We start from the raw sequence: 22,576 nt of genomic DNA, 5'->3' as shown, positions 1-22,576 counted from the left end.
GAGATTCTTATGAAACTTTAGATGCAGACTCTGATAAAATACAGATCAATATTTACAGGTTAAAAGTTTACACAACCTAAAATAAGGTTGGTTTCAGACAAAGCTTTACAATGAGTGAGATGACATCTTTCTAAACTTACCCTCTAGGGGACAGTGTTGATCTGCGAGTTGTCCGTCTTTCAGCTCACCATTTGAAAACTCCTGGGGCAAGGAAAGAAAAGAAGAGGGAGAGAGAGAGACATGGGTAGAGGAGGGGTCAGAGATGTAAGTGAATCTACAGTTCAGACCACAGACAGAGAGAAAACAAACAGTTCCAGCTAAAGCATTTCCTACTCAGATGAGAGGGAGCAAGAGGGCTGGAGGCTCCAGCGCCGCCAAACACTTTGAACATCTGCATGCTTATTGTGTCTCACTGTCTGGAACACAGTGAGGACGACCACTGCCAGGCTTTTAAGACCTCTCCAAGCCCTTCAAACTGACCCCTTGTGTCCATTTAAGTGACCCATAACGCACTTCATCATTGCAGCCTTCTCTCCATTCTGTTTATTCTCATCCTGTCTGACATGGTGGAGACAGAAGAGGCTCAGAGTTTACAGAAACTTTTGCATTTCTTTTTTAAAACTCCACTCCAGGAAATTTGGTTTGTATAAAACAAGGCTTACAAGGAGCTCCAAGTAACATGTGTATTTATTTTGAACAGAGAATAATTGCCAGATGGAAATTTCCACGCACATAGGATGGGACTGATTAAAGTCGCAATTCCACAGCCATAAAACAAAAGCAGGACAAAAGAGGTGGAAGAGGGGGGGAAGGCTTTACTGTCATATGTGACTAATCTATATCCTGCATAAAAACAGAACCACAAAGTATTCAAAACCGTCCCACATATGTTCTAACACACAGGCTTGCTGAGGCATAGGCAACTAGCCCTCCATGTGTGCACATATATTCACATACAGAGCCTTTCTTCAACCCCTTCAGACCCTGCGCCCATTTGAATGGACGTGGCATATTTGTGGCTTTAGATCAATAGAAAATGCTGTGATTAAGTTATATTAGCATTTCTGGTTGCTAATGGGATCTTGATTATCCAATCATTATTGAGTCATGACTTTGATAATGCTCTAAAAGACTGACAGACATTGGACAATACAAGCATGTCTCAGCAGCTTAAGAGAGGGATGAGTAAGTATTTTCAATCAAAAATATGAATTTATGTTCATGCTAGCCAAATAAATTTACTCCCAGTATAATCTTGAGTGTCACAAGTGCTAGTTTTAATGATTAATTAATAGGATTTTTTTTAAGTTTGACATCCATTGCAATGAACATCAGGAATTGGAAGATACTAGCCAACACTCACATGTTTAGAGTCAGTATGCAAAGAAACAACAAGCCCTCCTTGCCCATAGCGTTAATGGGGAGATTATTGAACTTGACTCCTTGAATTCAGGAAACGAGGCAGATGAGACCAGTGATATAGATAACCGTAAAGGAAGAGATTGCGTGGCATCACAGGCCATCCACTTTAATCACTGACACTTGCTCCAAGAATTCTCCAATTTATGAGACATCCCATGAGACCTTATAAATACCTCAAAGGGTGTGTACCAGATGAACTGCAGTTCGATTGCTGACAACACAAACATTGATGCCATGCAAACTGGTACACTGGGTTCCAAAACAACTAGTTCAGAAGAAATCAGAATCCTGGTCTAACCTTTGACTGATGAAAATGCCATGAGTCTTCATTTACTGGGAATTTGGGACGGGCATTGGTATTTTCCAAAACACCATGCACCGTGACAGATTCGTCCAGCTCTGGTCACATTTGCATTTGGTCAACAATTTGGAGAAGCCATCAGAGAACAATGACGTGTTTTCAAGGTATGTCCTCTCTATGATGCCACGCACAGGAGATACTTGGAGTTTCCACTAGAGAACCTTTGACTGATGAACAAATGGTGCCATTTTTGGAAAATCTGTCTGTGAGGCAATACTTCCTGGCCTGTTGTAATATCTCTATGGTAGCTCCTTGTTGCAGCAGGAAGTCATCGGCCAGGGATCTGCAACCTTTGCTTTCGCAGGAGCCATTGAATCTCAGCTCACCTGGATTAAAGTCATTCAGGAGCAACAAAATCAACTTTATCTCCACAATAAAGACAATAAAGTGTATACAATTCTACACATGGTTAAAATCTAGTGAATAATTATCTAAAAGAGAACTTTTTCAAATGTATAGAGATGTACATGTGATGTCTTCATTTATCATTTAAAAAAATTGCAAATATAAAATAAATAAATAAATAAAATAAAACAATTAAAAATGAATAGAAACTTCAGAAAAATTGCAAAAAAGGGGGAAAGTTAACACATTTGGAAAAGTTAAAAAAACCCTCAAATTTCAAAGAGTTATAAAAATCATTTTTTGGCGGAAATGTAAAAAATTTGATGTCTTAGTTTTTTGTTTCTTTAAATGCAAATCTTCAAAACAATATTATCTAAATTGAAATCTATAGAGTTGGAAACAATTTAAAACATTTGATTTTTTTTAAAAAGCAACAAGGCTGCATGAGGCTCCAGAGCCGCAGGCTGTAGACTCTTGTTATAGGCCATGACACTTTCCCACACAGGTATACTATCAGTCCCCATGGGTGTGGCTTGCCTTAGACGTATTGTATCAGTGCAAAGTTCTTCTTTAGTGGAAGCTCCATGCACCTCCTGTGTAGGGCATTATAGAAAAGTTGTACCTTGAAAAACACATCATTGTTCCCTGATGGCTTTTCCAAATTGTTGACCGGAGCTGGAAGAATCTGTCACGGTGCATGGTGTTTTGGAAAAATACCAATGTCCATCCCAGATTCCCAGTAGGGCTGGGCGATTATGGTAAAAATAAGAATCCCGATTATTTTAAGTGATATTGAAATCACAATTAATATACACAATTATCAATTTATTAAAAAACTTCAGTACTGATTTAAACATAACTTTAAGGAACCAGCAAGTGGCACATACAGTATTATTGATACACATAAGTCACACACACTCGCTGTGGCTGCACATGGAACACAGAAGAGCTATGAAGCACAGGAACTTACACTGTGCGGCATATTAATTGTTTTTCTTGGATTATATTGTTTTTATGATTGTCAGATGGTAAAATTGAAATCACTATTAAAATCCGATTAATTGTCCAGCCCTAATTCCCAGTACATGGAGACACCTGGCATTTTCATCACTCCCGCATTAAGGTGGAGACCATGGTTCTGATTTCCCCTCAACTAGTCATTGTAAAACCCAGTGTGCCACTTTGCATAGTATGAATATTTATGTTGTCAGCAATCAAACTGAAGACCTATATAGTATTTGCTGTACACAAACTCACAAATAAGCAGACATCTAGTTGTTCAGGTCATACCTAATTAATTACTAAGTGGGAAAACTCACCCTTTTTTTAAAGTTCTCATGACATTTTACGCTTAGTTAGCTATAGTGTCTACTGTAATAAACGTGAAAAAAAAAACTAATAAAACATTAGTTGGCCAAAAAAATCTACTTTGTTTCTATGTTAGAAAGAAATTAAAATCAGTTAGACATATTTTTTTAGGCGAGCAGAAAAACTGTGGGTCTGAAGGGGTTAATTAAAACTGCATTGTGGAAACAATGAAATTAAGTGCAGCACAGGCCCTAAACCACAACTATTTAAACAACAAATGATTCATCTTATTTACGTCATTCTCAGGACTCTAAGCTGCTCCGCACACACTTTGAAATAAAATCCCACCAGATTGAATCAAGGAGGCCCACCGAAACGAGACAAATAAAAAACAGATAGATGCTAGAAAACAAAAGAACTCCGTGTACCTTCAACAGAGCCCCGGCTCAAGCCAGAGTCTGAACATCTGCATGCGTTTAGGTGAATGAGCCCCCTCCTCCTCCTCTCCTTTCTTTTCTTTCCCCTTCCCCTCTTTCTTTCTTCCTTTCTTTCTCTCTGAGAGTAATGACAGCGTCAGGGCCTGTGGTTCTATTTAACAATCTTTGAGGCCGTGATTATTCCTCACTTCAGAGGATGATACCTTCAGCCTGTAATCTAGCCCTGACCTTCACTGCTGTGGGAGGAGGTGGGTTGCCAGTTGAGTGTCAGGGTCAAGGCTCGGACACCCCTCAGTAAATTGGCCACAGGAGACATTGAGGGAAAACAGTAAAGGATTGGGAGTATTGGGGAAAAAGGAGGAGAGGGAAACGGGAAGTAAGTAGGAGGAATACAGAATATGGAGAGGAGCAAAAAGGGGAAAAGGAGGGAAGGAGAGATAAGGAGAACAAAGATGGGAGAGGAGACACGCAGATAAGAGGAGAAGCAGAGGAGGATGTGGTTTGTTTAAGGGGAGATATGGTCTATCTATTGCTAACTCCAGCAGGAGAGGTTGGGGTGTGTTTTTTTTAACAGATACTGAAAGACTTCTGGGAAAGGTGGAGACAACTGGTACCAATCCCTGGGCCCCAAACAAGCAGCAGTCTTTAATCACCACACACACACACACACACACACACATACACACACCACTGCAAACCAGGCGAGCGCATGTGCATCCTTTAACAAAACGCACACACAGTTTCCATCTTTTGTGGTTTCTGCAGCCAAGTTGTTGTTTCCTTTCTGCACTGGATGCTTTTATCTCCCTTTCTTTGTACCACAGTCCCTTAATGAAGGGCAGTATGTAAGGAGGAGGAGGTACACACACACACACACACACACACACACACACACACACACACACACACACACACACACACACACACACACACACTATTCTGCAGCATGGAGGAACATCAAAGACACACATTGATTCTTCTCATCCTCATTCCCGTGAGGCTACAGAGCAAGGTATGAGCACCTGAAATGAAAGACGGCAGTCGTTAAATATAACGAAGCAAATCAATTAACTGACTGCCTAAAGTGTCTCTAATTAAAATTTTAGATATGAGACGACGTCGTATTGTGTGCACAAGGAGGGGACCAGCAGGGCTTGTGTTGAACACATGGCTTCTTAACTCCACCAGCACCACCTCCACCTCCTTGCTCATTACATCCTTTGGGGGAGCTAATGAGAGAGCAGGCTGGGTCTGACCGCAGTCTGCAGTTTAACGTCTAAACACATGGCATCTCCATCCACATCGCCCACGGTGTCGGGCTCAAATCTGCCCACCACATGTGTAATTAAGTGCGTTCTGGCATCTCGCAGCTCTCATTCTTTCGCTATCAGATCACAAACTGCTCTGTAGGCAAATGTGTTAGCATTTTAGAGCAAAGTGGGCCTTGTTTTCCACCACTGGAGAACACCTGAAACCTATGATACACAGATAGAAAAAGTGTGTGATGTTAGGAAAGGGGGGGAGACGGCTGGAAAACCGCATGTGACACCAGATACTCATCTTAAAAAACAGTGCTTTTGAAATGAGCGCTGACAGCACTCCATGTAAACAGATTCTGTCTCTGAGACACCTCGACATTAGAGACAGACAGAGAGGTGTGTGATGTTTGTTCCTGTTTAATGCAGCAGTTCTGCCAAGCTTCCCTAAAGCCTCAGCCTACTGCCAGACTTTTATGTGGGATAGGGTAACCAGGGGAAGCTTTCATAGCTCCCTACCAGGTGACATCAGACATCCCCCAGCAGTCTCTCTCTCTGCCTGCCACCCATCCTCCCACTGGAAAACACTGCACATCTTTGTTCTCACATCCCCCCGTCAAGCTCACCTCCTAAACATAAGCACACACGCTTCTTTTAGTCCATTCTTTAAACCATGCAATGTAAGACTGTTTTTCAAAAATGTTTTCATCATAAGCAGATGAGCTAACAAGGTAATTCTTTGTGTCTGCCTTCAAACTTGTGACTGTTTGTTGCATTGATTTTTCATTGCTTACAATTGCAATGCCTTTTTTTCTCTTATTTTTTAACCTTTTGGTAATTCTTAATCCTTCTGCACGGTGTCTGTACCTTCTGTTTTTGTATTTTTGTGTAGCGATAGGTCAAAGTGGATAAAAACAACTCAATCAACTTTAAAAACTCTCATCTTTAAAAAGCAGGCGAGGCTAACATGAGGATTGTTCACTCAGTTCCTTTGGCCTCAGGTAAAAAAAAATTGCAGATTTGATCAGATGTCTGGATGCGTATCCGATTACCAACATATGCTGGAAAGAAATACAAAACAGGATATTGTATTTAGCCTTCCTCATATAATCAGAAAGCTTTGTTTCTTTCTGAAGTACTAATTTAATATTTCTGATACCAATAAAGATGTTTTTAAAAGCAGAATATGTGCCACAGCTTTACTTTCAAACTGTGTTTGTGTCTCCTCTTTTTTTCCAAAAGGGCCCTCTGTATTGCATTGGTTACTTTTTTTTCTACACCAAACAAACTATTTCAGTAATTCCTTTATTCAAGTAGAGACTGTCTCTGGAGACAAAATTAGGTGACTAAATGTAGGCACTCTTCAGGATGTGAACTAGAAGTCAAATGGATTTGGGAACTGATACTTTGGAGGCTGGAACAAGAGGCCTCGACGACCACCAGCCAAGCAACAGTCCTCGTCCTTTTGGACACTGATCTGGGCGAGTGAGTGGCTCCCCAGTGATGAAAATGAGCACTGATTGGTCTGAATACAAATATAAGGGACACCAAACCGTAAACAAACTGCAAACTCCTCACCACAGTATGAAACTGGAGAGGGAGAGGGGCCATTGAGAAATAAAAGCCCTCCATTCCTCAAGAAACCATCCTGGTCTCGACTCAAAACCAGATGTGAGCGGTTGTACTAAAGAGAGGCAGAGGAAGAAAGAGAGATGGGGGTGGGGGTGCTTGGGGCTGGAAATATGGGACGCTAAAGAGAAAAGGCCGGTTGCACAACTTCTGTCTCTTCTCTCGCAAGTCAGTAAAAGAACAATAAGTTGGTGTCTCTATGTCTCCTTTTTGGTTTATCAGGCCTCAGCTTCCAGGCCAAGTCAGAGTAATTATGGGGCCCAGAGTCAACAGAGCAAGTATTGAGTAGCAGTATAAAAACAAACAGCTCCTACATATATGGACAAAAGTTGTTTGCATGAGGATTTGTTGATGTTTTGGTATTTTTGTTCATCTGTACTAATGTAAAGGCAGCTGAACTTGTACTGCACTTAAGCCAAAGGAAAATTCTCCAAGGATCAAAGTACATTGTATTATAAAGTTTTGTATGGTATAAAAACATATCATATAGTATTTTATGAATACAATATCATACTGTATTGTGAAATACTGTTTTGTATGAAATGTATCATCTCTTGTTGCATGGTAAAGTATCATTTTGTGTCACTATATTGCTATACTGTATCATATCCTAACCCCATTAAAACAATAGAGTTTTTGGCTAAATCATCTCGTCATAATGCTAGCCATCTCTGGTAGAATTGCTTTTATCTTCAGCTAAAAGGATCATGCTCTTTATGCCCTGGACAATAGCCTATGCCAAGAGGGTGACTTAGGCCGTTTTATTTGTTGCCAAAGTCAAAATTTTGTATTGTTTAGGACAAAATGTGTGACTTTGACAATTTAACAAGCTTTTATGTTGGCAGCTGCTTTAAGAAGAAACAGAATCTATAGTGCAGAAGAAGCACTACAGACTGGTGAGTGATAAGGTTTACTATCATAAAGGCTAGCGTATGATGTTGTGTAGTAATTTAGTCCAAATCTCACAAGTTATAGTTTAACTATAAAATTAGCTTTCTAGCTACCTACTTATTCCTGGCTAGCCAACTTATTTCTGTAACCAAACATAAATGAGCACAAGGCCATAATTTCCCTCAAGTTTTCTCCAGTTCTACAGTTTCATTTAACAGATGCTTTTGTCCAACACAACATACAACTAGGGATGCACAATATTATCAGCACAATATTGGTATCGGCTGATAAAAGCTTAAAAACAGGTTTATCGGTACTGGCAGGCATAAAAATTTCTGCCGATAGGCATAGCCGATAAGTATTATTTTCCATCTGAAAAATTAGCTCCTTAAATAAAATGTAGCACTTCATTTATTTGCACTGCAGAGCTCTGTGTCTGTCACCATGTTGTTACAGTAGCTCTAAAATAATCAAATGCAACTTGGTTATGTTTAAAAATGCATTGTACATTTAAAGTTCATGTGATCTAAAGAAATTATTTTTCTGTATTTCAATACTGAATGTCTTGAGTTTGAAAAAATAATACATTTCTTATTTATGGTAAAATCAAATGTTTTTTTGTCTTGTTTTATGTGTGTTTCTTAAACAAATAAGACTGTCACAGTAAGAGTAACATATAAATTCCAGTACAGGATAGACTTAACAAACAGACTTGTGATTATCGGTATTGGTATCGGCCAAAAGGGGTTTTGATATATCGGCATATCGGATATTGGCAAAAATCCAATATTGTGCATCCCTACGTACAACACAAGCAAGAATTTAGTAAACAGAAGGGAAAACCTTAGTGCGACAAAGCCCTACAAGTTATTTAGCTGCAGGTGCTGCCATTAAGTACAAGACGTTTTTTTTACATTTCATTTTTTTATGTAGAATAATGTACCTAACTCACCACAATTGGTTGCAGCAACAATACACTTCAACCTTCAAATGCATTCAGCAGTAATTAATGCTGAAAATGCTGAAAACTCACAAAGAGCTGGGTCTGAGGCCTTCTGACTCATTTTACCCCTGAGAACAGAGGAGAAGGGTCAGCTTAAGTGTCCCCTGAACAGATGAATCTTGAGACATCTCTTAAGTAGAAAGGGACTCTGTGGATCCATAGAGTTAGGTAATTTATTCCAAAATTTGGACACAACAGAGGAGAAGAGTCTGGCTTGAGATTTAGAGCTGCACAGGGCTAGGAGCACCCGGCGTTTTTCACAAGCAGAGCGTAGTGAGCAAGAAGAAGTTTAGACCTTGAAGATCGAACCCAGGTAGGCAGAAGCCATTTTTGTCAATGATTTGTAAGCCAGAAGAAGAGCTTTGAATTTGATTCGAGCTGCTACTGGAAGTCAATGAAAATAGATTAACAGTGTGGTTGTATGAGTATGCCTACAGCGCACGATTGACCTGACATTTGTTCAATTTAGGTTGGTTATTTAAGTTATTTAAGTTTTGAGTTTGTTTTATGGAATTAAAGGAAGGACAATGGTAAGGTTTCAAAAAATAGTCAACACTGGATGTCAGAAATGGATTAAGTTCAATAAAAAACCCAGCAAAGAAGACCTTGAGAAGTGAGGAAAGGGACTGCCTCTTGACCAATTTGCTTTACCTGACATCAGTTTAATTTAACTGTGGGTAATTCAGTTTTGAGTTTGCACTATGGAATGAAAGGGCAGTTTAAGCTAGAATTAAGTAGTAATTAAGTAATAAAGTAGCCTAAGTAAGTCACACTAGAATGTTAGAAAAATTGGCCTAAGTCACTTTATTCTTTACTGTTACATGATTGACACACAATGTTCTATGCATGTCTACAGTCATCCACTGTGAATGCCTTTTTGATTGAAATGATTATTAAATATAATATGCTCTGTATTTGATAAAGTTTTTTGTGTTTTCCCAAAAAGCTTGAAAAATGGCTTAGGCCATTATTTTAATGGGGTGATGATATCTCATTGTACTAAAGCATATCCTATCATATCCTACACCGAAATGATTGTGATTATGATAAGGACATAAACACATTGTTTTCATGTGATTCATTTTCTATCCTATCAGCACTACTATCACAACAGAGCCAATGACCTTTAATAAAGGTTTACTGAATAACTCAAAAACCACAGCCTCACCTTTTCAATCCTTTTCAGTGCAAGACAGCTAAAACCTGTCTTTGTCTTTCGATTAGGTTTTGTTTTTAATCTAAATGCCAGCATGAAGTGACATGTCTCTCAATGAATGGGAATGAGATCAGAGCAGAATGCCACCCTGTCATCTGGACTGGCCCCATGTGGCAGAGATGGCCCAGATATGGCCCTTTCAGGGTAGCAGGACTCTCTCTATGAGGTCAAACAGGAGGCAAGACCTCTCCCTTGGCAGGACATGAATCACCCGGGTGAAGCCTCTGCAGTCCTAGTATAACAACAGCTGTGTGGAGAGATGAACATGCTTGTCTGTCTATGTAAGAGCGGGACGTAAGTCAGCCGCTCCTCTTCAATCAGGAGTGACTATCTGCTAAACTCTGCATGCCTCTTCAGTCCCGTCCTCACTTTGATTATGACCTGCTGGAAGGCACAAACAAAGATTAGCATCACTGGCTGACCTGCTGCATCTGTCATCAATGCTGTAATCAGTTTGCCTTCAATAAAGTGGGCTTTGATATGAGCCTGATGTAACAGAGAGCTGTCCTCTCAGCTGTCACACATACAGCTACTGTAGAGACTATGAAACCATGTGCTTCATTCCAGTGATGCTCATGAATCTGGGTTAGGCAAATGCATGAAATCATAGTGGCAGTTGATCATAACACTATTTGTGTATTTTATTAGTGGAAAAAGAATCACACAAAGTGCTGGTAATGGATCAGTGTATCACAACACAAAGAAATGAAGTAATGCAGAAAAATAGTGCCACACACTGTATAAGTGCACCAATGAGAGAATGCTGGTTTAATTCAGGGGTATGAGGGCTTTATGGTGTAATACGATAAGCACTGTGTGGACTTTTATATGACCAATGCCATGTGTTATATGAACTCAAACATTTAATGGCCTGCTCCAACTGAAGTTAGTAAATCTGTTAACAGTAAAAAGTGATGCCATCTTGAAAGTGTAAGTCATAATTGGATTTCATTGTTTCAAATGCACTGATGTTAATGACTGGATCAAAATTTTTAATCTAATTGTTTGGCAGGTAGACTCTCAAAGATCAAGTCAATATCAGAGTTTTACATGTACCATAATTATTCCTGAATATGAAAAGGACTATTTTAACATAATGTTTTTTGAGCCACTAACCAAAAGATAAAAAGACTTTATAGAGAAGGTAGGAAGTCACTCACATTTGAAAAGCGTAAATGGTTTACAAATAAACTAGACTGGGCTTACACAGTCCAGATTTCAAACATGCACACACCCTGACAAACAAGAGAGAAGTGCACAGGTCGACAGCATATCAAAGCCGGTGTAAGACAGGCAGTTAGACTCAAACAGGATGTTCCTCTGTTTCTTGCCTCAATGTGAAATTCTGTAAGCTCCCGCGCAGGCCCCTGGCTCTTAAGCCCAGCCAGTGGGGAGCGCGCCCAGGCCGATAAAGCTGAAGGGATTTGTTCCACATTCCACAGGCCCTTTAAACAACACAGAGGACCTCAGAATGCCAGGTTGTGGGTGAGGTGGCTGCTACGCCAATACCATTATGGTCCAAAGCTTCTGCCACCTCTCAGAGGGCATGTTCTCTCGACAAGTGTCCAGTTGAGTGCTATTTTAAAATGTGATCAGCTGCAGCGATCTCATCTAGCCAGGGGTTCAGTATAAATCAAGTCTTCAAACTACTCGTCTGTCAGTTACCGTCATCAAGGTTTTGTAAACACTCCTCTGCCTTGTCTGTTTTTGCTGGGTGAGAACCATTTCAACACAATCACTCTCACCTGTAAGGGCTCTTTTTGTGTACTGTAGTCAGTGTCAGGTTTCCAGCTGTCTGTCTTGCATTGAGATGTCAGTTATAATTGCTCTCACCTGTAAGATAACCACCAGCACCACTGTTTTCACTGATCGTTTTGTTAAGCTGCAAGGGATTTGAGTCACAGCTTTGAAAACCAGGCCTGGTACTTCATAGGGGCGAGGCTCTGCGGTTGAAGGCTGGTGGAGCTACAGGCGTTGCAGTGCTCCTGTGGGTGACTGAAAAATGTAAACAAACCATGTCGGGGAAGGACAGCTGCACCAATGTGGAAGAGCAGCAACATTGCCCAAGCTTTACATGTAAAGTGGTTTCTTTTACCTACAGCTCTGAGATGAGCTCAAGTACCTCTTCACCTGTCATGTTCGAAATATGTTCTTATGAATGGATAGTAACCCAGACTCCAAAACAACAACTAGCTCTGTGGTTTTAAATCCAACCTCTTATCCATTTGATAGAGCCTACTACCTTTAGTGTATGCTTCTATTTCTGTTTATTGATACACTTCATCAGTCAACACAACTTTTAATCAGTACTCCATTACCATAGCCAGTGATGGTAAATATCGTTTATTTCTTAGCCCTCTTTAAGTGTACTTTCTTAACAGTAAGCTAACTAATCTTGCAGTTAGCTGATCTTTCTACTTATCAAGTAGTTATCTCATGCTATCACAACACTATAGCACCAAATGTATCACATTTGATACATGAGTTTCAAAGACCTCTATCTTAACCTGATAAATCGTTTCCTTAAAAACCTGGTAAAAAAAAGTTTTCCACCTCCTTGGGGATTATCAATCCTCTACAGACACCTAAAGTTGTAATTTGCCCCTTTTCAAAATGGCTGCTCTTGTGAAATCTTCCACGGTTTTTTTTTTCCCAGGAAGATCATCGCTAAAATAAGTAAATAAGTAAAATAATAAAAAAGCTGACAAAACCACCCAATTTATCAAATATGATACAAAAAAACGCAACATACACAAAATGATAAAGCAAGATTTTATTTCATTTTATTTGTGGATTTTGTTAAAAGGGTTAATAAGTATCTCAGTTTAAAAGAAAAAGGGTTTTCTGACTATTTTTTGATGGGTCAAGCTTTCTCTGGTTAAGTGTTAATTAATTTCTTTATGTGACTTTTTTCACTGACCTTTTTGAAAATGATTTTAAGTGGGGTTTTTTTTTAATCACACAGTGTGTTTATTTGAAACCTGCGCGAAACTGCAATTGCAACAAGTGTTAGCAACTAGCTACAGTTGATGAGAAGTTAACTACCATTTATAGTGTTACTGCTTTAGCTACATATAGGTCTAAACTGTATTGGTAAATATCAGTTAGGAAACAATTTCATCTGTTAATATGTGTGTATTTTTCCGACAATTTAAACTGCTTATCCATTACTTTAAGCTAAACATTAATGTTGTTTACGGTTAGCTTCCCACTGTCAGCCAGCAATTTAATTAGCTAACTGTTGGAATAACGCTTACGTTTGGGACATTAATTAGTTGTTCTGTTTTAACTAATTTTAAAATCTACTAGCGTTGGCTAAACTATTGAATGAACCTAAGAAATCAGCTCATCGACGTGTTTTCCTCCCTCACTAATTAGATGTTTGCCTAATAACAATAAAAGTTTAGGTTATTTGAACTTTATACATTCTCTGGAAAATGCCTGATCTGCAAGTACAATTCCCTCAATAGATAACTCTAACAGATAAAGTCCAATTAATCTTTTCTAATTTTTTTGCTGTTTATTTAAATCTGAGTCACTCATGCTGTCAAGGGGTTGTGGTCTAGTGAATGAGTGGTCTGCTGTTTCCCTGAATATTTCTTCCTCCAGGATAAGAGCAGGTTCAGGGTCAAAACCAACGCTTTACAGTCCACAAGTTGTTACAGCTCCCTGTGGGTAACTTAGGCAGAGAAGAACAAATCCATATGACCAACCCTGATAAGGGGTACTTCTGCGCCGTGACCAATCAGCCAGTAATGTAGCATGAACTCCCCTCACATCCATCTGTGAGGCTAATGAGCAAACAGATGGGCTGCTGTTGTTCTGTAGTAAGCATTTAGCCTTTAGGAAGAATCAGACTCGCAGATTTAGACAGCGTCATGAGTTAAACGCAGTAGGATGCAACAAATTACCAAGCATACAGGCAGAGACCCCAATAACTCATCTTCTGTGTCCAGACCATTTTCAGCGACACTTGCCAAATCTTAGGTCCAAGGAGACGCCACAGGTCTCCATACTTATTGGAGTTCCTCCCTCTGAGGAAATATTTAAGGCTTTGGGCCATCCTGCCAACATTGTTGGGGTAAAAAATGTCTTGGCTTTACTGCACAGTTTTTGAGACACTCTTAAATCTGACGTACAAAAAAAAGAGCTGCTGCATATTCAAAGTGTCTGAACCGCTTTTATCTCCTGTCTCTGTCTGTGTTGTTGTGTAACTCTCTCTCTTACTCTGCAGTACTTGCTGTCTCGTCTGTGCGGTAGGGATTGCCAGCCTCAAAGACCACGAGAATTCTTGACACTGCAAGAACAGGCTTAATTCCAAGATGTGAAGTTCCTCACAGACCTGGAACCAGACAGGGGGTCATCCCAGGGTCAACACCAAGTGTTTTCCTGAGGATTCCTAAAAATACACTCCTGCTGGGTGCAGGAAGCAAAGGAGACTCCCCGATCTTTGGATGATGTGAAGGAAGCCTAGGTATGTCAAATGGATCATTGCCAAAGGGCCACTGGCTGCAACGCTTCGGAATTTGTGACACATCTTCCCACTGAAACTATGAACAAACGTGATGTGGGAAAACAAGAAAGAAGCGCATGAGCCAATTACTGATGCAGCAAAATCATGCACAGCTCATTCATATTTCTATTGAATTATTCTCAAAGAAAATTACTGGTCCAGAAAATAAAAAGGATATGAGGGTCCGATGAATTTCTTTTGAAAACCAAACTACAAGACAAGAATTTCAAAGCCTTATGAGGCCAACCATGAATTATGATTTTTGTGACACATTACAGAAATATGCCAAATACAACATTTGAGGCCACAGGCAGCCAAACTGCAACATCTGTGCCTCTTCCTTTTGGACCGCCATGTGTGCACTTTAGTGACCTGACAGACTAGTTGTGTGCGTCTGAAACACTGTTCCCCAGTGTGAAATTCTGCAGCGTAATTCATCCATGGCACAAGCAGAGATCAAAAGGCTACGGTGCAGAGGGCAGCACAGCAGAGTGCACACAGAGTTACTGCTTTCACAGCCATAATTACTGGAAACCAGGGCTGTGAGGCTATATATGAAAGAGTGCTTAAACATGAGCTGAGTTAGCTTAGCCTGGCTGCTTGTATATTCTTATCTTATCTCAGGTATAAAGCTACAAGTCTGATGGAGTTTTGCTCTTTATCACAAAGTAAGTCTGGAGGCAGTCCACTTGAAAGCAGTAAGTGTGACACTTAAAAGTTTGATAAAAGTTCTTCAAAGACAATTGATGCTTCAAAAGGAAGAGAAGGCTGATGTGCTTTAACACCTTGAAAGCTATGGGATAATCGGGTACTGCCAGGATAAAGATATGTTCTAAAAGCACTGTGGGTCATAGTTCAGATATTTAGATTCATAGGAGCTCTTAATATGATAGGATCACTCAGCCCGTATGAACACAAAGAAAAAGGTACCCAGATATCTGACAGCGACTTCAGAGAGAGGAGGAAAATCTACTGCCTTTTACTTTTAAAAGCATATTTCCCAAAGGTGTTTTCTTCTCTGACTTTTAAAGAAAGATAAAAACGCCACCTGATTTTAAAAGGGAGGTCATGGTGAAAGTGCCTCAATCCTTCCCTCTTTATAATGACCAGCAGGTGATTAAAAAAAAGTTATAATTAAACCATTTGAGAAAATGAATCTACTTCTCAAGTCACTGATTACCTCCAGCAAAAATTTTTGATCACCTTCCATAAATAATGAGTCCACTTTGTATCTTTTGGTCTACAGAATCAACAGACTATGCTTAAGGACAGCCACCTGTGATTGACAAATCACCACCAGACTGGCCTAAAAACTAAGGTATGCACTGATTGTCTTTTTGGACAGTCCTCTGTTACTTTGTCTTTTTTAAAATACAGCTGCTTGATTTTAGTGTCCCAGAGTGTGATTCTGTTGGGCAGTGGGGTGTCTTGAAAGAAAAAAAAGGTATCACAAGTAAACAAAGAGTGCTAGCTTTACACATTCAATTCACACAAAACTTTTGAAAAAACCTTTGAAAACTTCCCAAACTAAAAGGAGTGGGCAGCATGTACAGATTTGAATATGAAATTTTTCTCTGGCAAAATTTTTTTTTATCTCCTCATGAAATCAGGTGACCTGCTGTGAGGATGTGGCAGTGGGTGAGGTGACTTAACTTATATCACATGAATAGTACAAACCCTGCAGGGTGGCAATAACAAGGAGGAATAAAAACATAAATCTCAAGCAAGATCAGCAGGGATGTCTGCACATTGCATTGGTATAAATGAAAAAACTGTCTTCATAGCATCAGACTTTGCTGCCTTGTACATCTTTGTATCACAAATATGACTCCTACAGTGGGCTTTTATTGTCATGTCCTGCCTCAAAGAACTTGTCTACCACCTCTTTTCTCTCACAGGGGTGACTTCACACTGTGAGGGATAAGTGTGAACAAGAAATTTCTAGAAATTGCTGTTTCTCCTACATTATGGCACTGTTACTACCTCATATCCTGGTGCACTGAACAGGCATTGTGAAAGGGGCTTATGAGCGTTCACCTTGTTGTCCCACTGTCCCACTTCTGGTCCCAGAATAAATAAACAAGATGATTTGTGGGAAATGCTGAACTCAAGGCTTCAAACAAAAAGTTCACAATGAATTTGGTGAACTTACACAGCTTTCAACTCATTTATATAGTGGGTACATTTTAATGAAGCTATATCCTGCAAAAGCCACCCAACAGCTTGAACAAGAAATAAAATCCTGATTAAGAAGTGTTTGTTTTCTTTGTGAAGCACCTTCTTTGAACAGATGGTGTCTCTGAAAGACTTGTGGAGGTGGGGGGGACAGGCATCTCAAGGAGAACTGCTGTTTATTTGAAGTAAGCCTTTAGGTAAACATGTTACACGGCACACAGGGCCAGGTCAGCTTTTGAAGTGGACAGACTCAGGAAAGAAATGGGTGGGGGAAGAAAAGAAGGCTGCCTTCAGAGGAAATGAGAACAGAGGCCTCTTTCAGCGCTGTTTCATCCTCTCCCTCCCTCTCTGTTGCATATAGAAAGACCCCAAAAGGTGTTTGGGTATATAAATACACAATGTGAGATCCTTATTTCTTCTAAACACACACAGCAATCATTATTTTCCAAATATAACTCCCCCTGAAAATGTAGCACCTATGACAAGAATAAACCACGTCCTTTTTAATGTAGACCCACTGAAGGTTCTGATGACAGGAACAGGTTTGTGTAACAAAAGTTAAGTTTGCAGCCATTCCCCATCAGAGAGGAATGTGATGTGAAGAAGAAGGAGGCCAGGCCTCTGCTGTCTGCAGAACCCCGATCCAGGCTTTGAAGCTGCGAGTGTGTTTCAACAGCTAACCACTTTCAGATGGAACTGTGGCGTTTTATGAGCTGAGTAATAGCGATACCTACACATGTGCAAGCTTGGGGTCCCAAAGAGGGGGAAAATCAGCTTAGAGCAGAGAGGAAGATGCCTAACTCCTCGGGGGTCTGGGTTTGGGTGTTGGTTTGATAAAACTCTGACTATCGCGTTCTGAGTCTGAAGTTTGGAGATCATACAAGGGGTTTGAGTACGGTTTGTTCATGCATTAGCAAAATTGAGGTTCTTGATCATCAAATCATCTTAGGGCACTAATTCCTTTTATTTATGCCTCAAACATGGCCGTACTCCTAATTCTCAGAGACACATGCTGTGTAAATTCTCCCAACTCAGCTGAAGGTTTTAATCTTTAAGTAAACAACTATTTAAAAGCAGAGGCTCTGTAACAGCACAACAACACAACAACAGCTTACACGCCAGCAGCTATGAGTGCCATCCGCTTGGCTCCTTTCCTTTTTTTGTCAGGCATACAGGAAGCCATGCAGGGTTTGTGGTGTGTGGTGTTTCATTCTCCAGTCTCAAACGTAGCAGGGCGTCAGGTTCAGGAATGTGGAGCAAGGATGAAGTTTCGGAGAGCTAAGGGGTTACTGTGGAGGGGTTTCTGTTTTTCTTAAGAGCAACAAAGGGCATTTAATTTACTTAAGGGACAAAAGGGACAAAAGCGAAAAAAAAAAAAAGATGTTATCAAAACCTAACGCCAATGAAGTTTTGAAAGGGGCACTTGTTTACTTGTTATTTCTTGCTGTCTTTTTTTCCATGCGAACAACAAAAGTAGACCTCTTCACTCCATAGATTTATGATCTAAATCAATGCTAACAATCACAGTGTTGTGTTGCATGTTGCTATTTAGTTTCCCCTGTGCTTCACTGTGGAATATATGTCAGGTCAGCATCTGACCTCAGTCTCAGGTTTCCAACGACTGAATTCATAGGACAACCAACTCAACTTCAACTTTGAACAAAGGCAAAACAGTATCCTGTTTAATCTTCAAATATGAAAGCAACAAAACGCTGAAAAAACATAGATCTGATAAAGTTTCAGTTACCATTAGTCTGAGGCTTCTTCTCCCCTGCCGGTCCTACTTCTCACACACACCATACTCTATTAAGATGTAAGAAAACAATACAATCAATTAAGAGGGCCCAAAATAACAACATATACTAACACCACCAAAAACCATAACTGAAAAAATATGATATTCCCCTGGCTCCTCTGCAGCTTGCGAAATGAAGTCCACTTGGAAAAGAGCTAAAGCTTTCTGAGGGGGAACAGGGGTTTATGTGGAAACATACCTTACACACTAAAATGTAATAACCTTTGAGTCTCCCGGTGTTTTACTTGGCTGGGTGAAGCATAAGATCAAACACCGACAAGGATCCAGCAGCCTCTGCCAAAAATGTCAGCGCTAAGCGCACTGGGCTCCAACGTCAGGTATTTTCTTCCCCTGGCAGAGAGCTAGAGCAAAGACACAGACCAGCATTAACCCTCAGCAGGGCTGCCCCCAGAAATCCTCCAGCACCCTAACAGTGAAGGGGGAAGTGCTGTCATCAGTGACTCTGCTTGTCTCGTCATGTGGTGTCACTGAAAACCCGCTCTCCATTCAGGAAGTGGAGATAATTACACACAGTTTCATGATTGATGGCCTGCTGCGATGGGGTCCTGTGAAGCTATGCTGATCTCTCTGAAGTTCACATGCAGAAATCTCATGAATATCATGAAAAGCAGTGACAAGGAGAAAGTGACTTCAAAGCAGCAATGATGGGACAGAGATGGCTCACAGGAAAAGGGCTTCATACAATATGTCTGCAGATAAAAGTTCTAGTGATGAAGGAAGCTGTGCCACCATCATTTCTCATGTCTAAATATACATGTCTGTTTTATAGTACGCATATCTTTGAACATGATGAAGAAAAAAAGTTATAGCATAACAAAAAAACATCATACTTCAAGTAACATTTCCAATCTGTCTGGATGCAGCTGTTCTATCACATACAAATAATGAGACAAGCTCCAGTAAACTAATTAGATTTGGAGCAGGATAGGTCATGCTTCTATCATACTGAGACAAAAAAACTAGCTAATAGCTAGTTCTTATTTGGCTAGCAGTTAGCAACAGCAGCAGGAAATGTCTGTTTAAAAATGCTTTGTATGTTTCATATTTGGTTTCAGGGAATGGCATTTTAACAAGAATCTGCAAAAACAGTTGACAAAAGTCATGCAAAAAAAAAACAAAAAAAAACAAAACAAATGAGGTGATTTTCTCCTTCACATGATCTATGCAAATGCTGCTGACAAAGGTGCTATTGTAAGTCCCGCCCTTTCTTAATTCTAATTGGTCAGTGATCAAGACGTCGCCTCGATGACAGCAGCAGTGTCTAAAAATTAAAGGATGAGAGCTCTTCAACACAAGTCAACTGTTGGCTCTTAAAATAGAAAATAGGCATCCAACAAAACATTACATCTAACTGTTCCCAATCTTTATAGTAAGCTATGCTAATCTGCTAGCAATTGCTAAATGTTGTTTGAACAAATATAAGAGTGGTATCAACATACTTAGTGTCAATCTTAAATTGTGAGATTCTCCAAGGAGAAATTTGAATTTTGAAATTTGTTTATTTGGAATAAAATGTTACACTTGTGAGAAAAATAAGGTGGTCACATGACTAAGCTATCACCCGTGAAGAGCTTTCATTTCTAGCCCCCAACTTTAAGTGCTGGAAGGATCCCGCAATGCCTATAGCTGATCCCCTCCCAATGTGATTATACAACCTTAGTTTACACTCATACATGAACAGTTAACCAATAAGTGATGGCTCTTTGATTCTGCGTGATGTTCAGAGAGAAGCCTCTTCGTGAGTGCAGGTCACAGGGGAATATGGGTGAGTGTGTGCAAACTCCTTCGAAGCACTTGAGACAGTTTAAATAACCTCAGATAAAAATAAACATTTAATCTGCCTGCAGTGATGTGATGTCTTACTCCACTAGACCAGGGCTGCACTTTGACTCAGCATTACTTGCAAACATATAAAGAGAGATGGTGATGAAGGCATGTGGTGATACACACTTTAACACCCCAACATGAAAGAAGGGGCAAAACAAGCATCTCACACAAGTGATGAGCATTGCAGCCAGCCAGGTGATGATGTTTGCACTGACAGAGAGGTGAATGTTTGCTCTGGACAAATGGCAACAAACATAAAAAAGTCTGCAATTTGCATGTTTGACAGCTGTTGATATCCAGGGTAAGGGGAGATCAGTGGTCAGCGTCCACCACCCAAATAATGCAGTAGACAAGGCTTATGAGGCTCTTCATTACACCCCTTCCCCCACAACCCCCTCAAATATCTCCCCCATGAAAAAGAAAACACCCCAACTCCTCCCCTCCTCTTTCCTCTTCCCCCACCTCTCTCCCTCCTTCTCCCCCTCTCACCCCGTTTCCACCACAGCCCCTCTCCTCCCTGCTCCGGGATTTTGCTGTACAAACCAGGAACAGATGTCTGCCGGGGCCGTGCTGAAAGACCCCGCTGTTCTGGATGCCAGCCACATGCTTTTCATTCAGAGATGAAGGCTCACAGCTCGCCTTCTTGTGAAGCCAATTTCAAAAAAAAAGAAAAAAAAGAGAGAGGTGGAAAAACATAAACTCTCCAAATGCCTTCAAGTCTCTTCAAAAGCAGTACATATATGAGCATAACTTTTTGTCTCCTCGACAAAATGTAGCGCTCCCTTTTCTGTTCGTCATTTGTGGTTAAAAGTCACGGAGGTTAAAGGTCAGGAAATGTTGCAGACGACTTCAGAGAGTGCACAATTTTTGGTTCGGAAACAAAAAGAAGTTACTTCAGTTTTAAACCTGTGGCTATATACTGAAAAAAATGTCATTTAGGGTCACAGCCTTAAAATTACACAGATATCCCAGCCTGAGATCCAAATCAAATATGGCTCACTCTAAACGAACACAGCAACTGGAAGATATACCCAAATGTGCAGAGGCGAAAGATCCAAACATAACATCCATTCTGAGCAGGGTTGCCAAATGAGGATTTTTATATAAGGGGAAAGTCTTATTCACAGATTCCAAATGAATGTTAAAAAAACATTAGCCTGCAATTAGTTTAGTGAGCTGCTTGGGAACTCTTAGACTAAATTCATTATTGAGACCTGACTGCTGTGCAACTCTCTGTAAGTCAAAATAAATTTGTGCCTCTGAGCTTTTGGCAAATAAATCCCCAAACAAGTCCCCCTTTTTTTCCACTTCAAATGTGATATTATAAAGCTTTCAAAGTGATATAATAAAAGTCTTTCTTTTGGGCTTTAAAATGTTGTCATGCTCCTTCTTCACGGGCCAAGTTTGCGGGAATCTCCGAGACAAAAGAAGGTGCTGAAAGGTTAAATTAGCCTCTCATTATTTGGGCATCCACACAGGTCTGTTTGAAGCTCCAAAATGAAGCACAGCGTATGAATGTGTATGTGTGTGTGTGTGCATGTGTGTGTGTAAAGGAGAGAGAGGGACAGAGGTTCAAACTGCTGATGTGTTGATGTTTCCAGAGGTGAAACACAGTGAACCTTCACACAGCTCTTCCATTATTTGGATAAGTACAGGGTTAGGAGTTTTTTCTGCATTACATATTCAATAACTACAGACGAGGCTGCATTCATGGGGTGGGGTGGGTGACTACACCTTAGACTGCTGCTTTGATCTCACCTGGAATATTTCTACATTACGCTAGCCCTAAGACTTCTCTGAACACCTGCAACCAAGTGTCAAAATGGGCTGCCAGGATGAGCCAAGTCATCCTGCTGAATCACACTCCCTTTAGCCACACAAACCACACTTTACTGAGCCCATAGGATTACAGGCTGAGGGAAAGCTGCCAGCTGCAATCTTGAATCACCGTTTGCAGCAATATCAATATTTAAACATGTCTTTGAATCCTTTGATCTTTTGTTATTTCTTGCTAAAGCGCAGCAAAGCATTCACAAGTCGCTGAAAAGAACTGACTGCTTTATTGAGAAGATTTACTGGTTTGCACAAACTCATGTTGGGCCTATGTAAGTCCACCCCCACCACCCCTCCTCTCTCCCCCAGGACAGGACATGACATGGTGAGGGGATAGAGGGGTGAGGGTTTGGAGGCTCCACTGATATCAGAGCTCTTTTATAACTCCCAGCTCTGCTCTTTGAAGTCGCAGCCAGACAGCTCAGGAATCTTACTCCCCCGTTTGACAATGAGGAGGGGGGATGGTCAGGGCTAAACACTGTGTTTGGCCAATCTCCTGCAAAAAATCTTAAGCAATTTTAATGCTCCATGCTTATCACCGCTC

The 22,576-nt window shown here is 40.4% G+C and overlaps 1 protein-coding gene across 1 annotated transcript in view; it reads right to left on the bottom strand.

The window, feature by feature from the left end:
• The window catches only part of nkd2b (NKD inhibitor of WNT signaling pathway 2b), a 30,410-nt gene that overhangs the window by 4,638 nt on the left and 3,196 nt on the right, over window positions 1-22,576 (bottom strand). The window contains exon 4 of the mRNA XM_074683622.1: window positions 141-201. Coding sequence (XP_074539723.1) covers window positions 141-201 — 61 coding nt within the window. The remainder of the gene's footprint in view (window positions 1-140; window positions 202-22,576) is intronic.

The sequence above is a fragment of the Halichoeres trimaculatus genome, unplaced genomic scaffold (genome assembly GCF_033239565.1).
Source record: "Halichoeres trimaculatus isolate MK-OKI-2021-1 unplaced genomic scaffold, fHalTri1.1 fHalTri1_scaffold_12, whole genome shotgun sequence".
Taxonomy (NCBI): Eukaryota; Metazoa; Chordata; class Actinopteri; order Labriformes; family Labridae; genus Halichoeres; species Halichoeres trimaculatus.
Note: the sequence above shows the minus strand (reverse complement) of the source record. Positions and strands in the feature narration are given on the sequence as shown.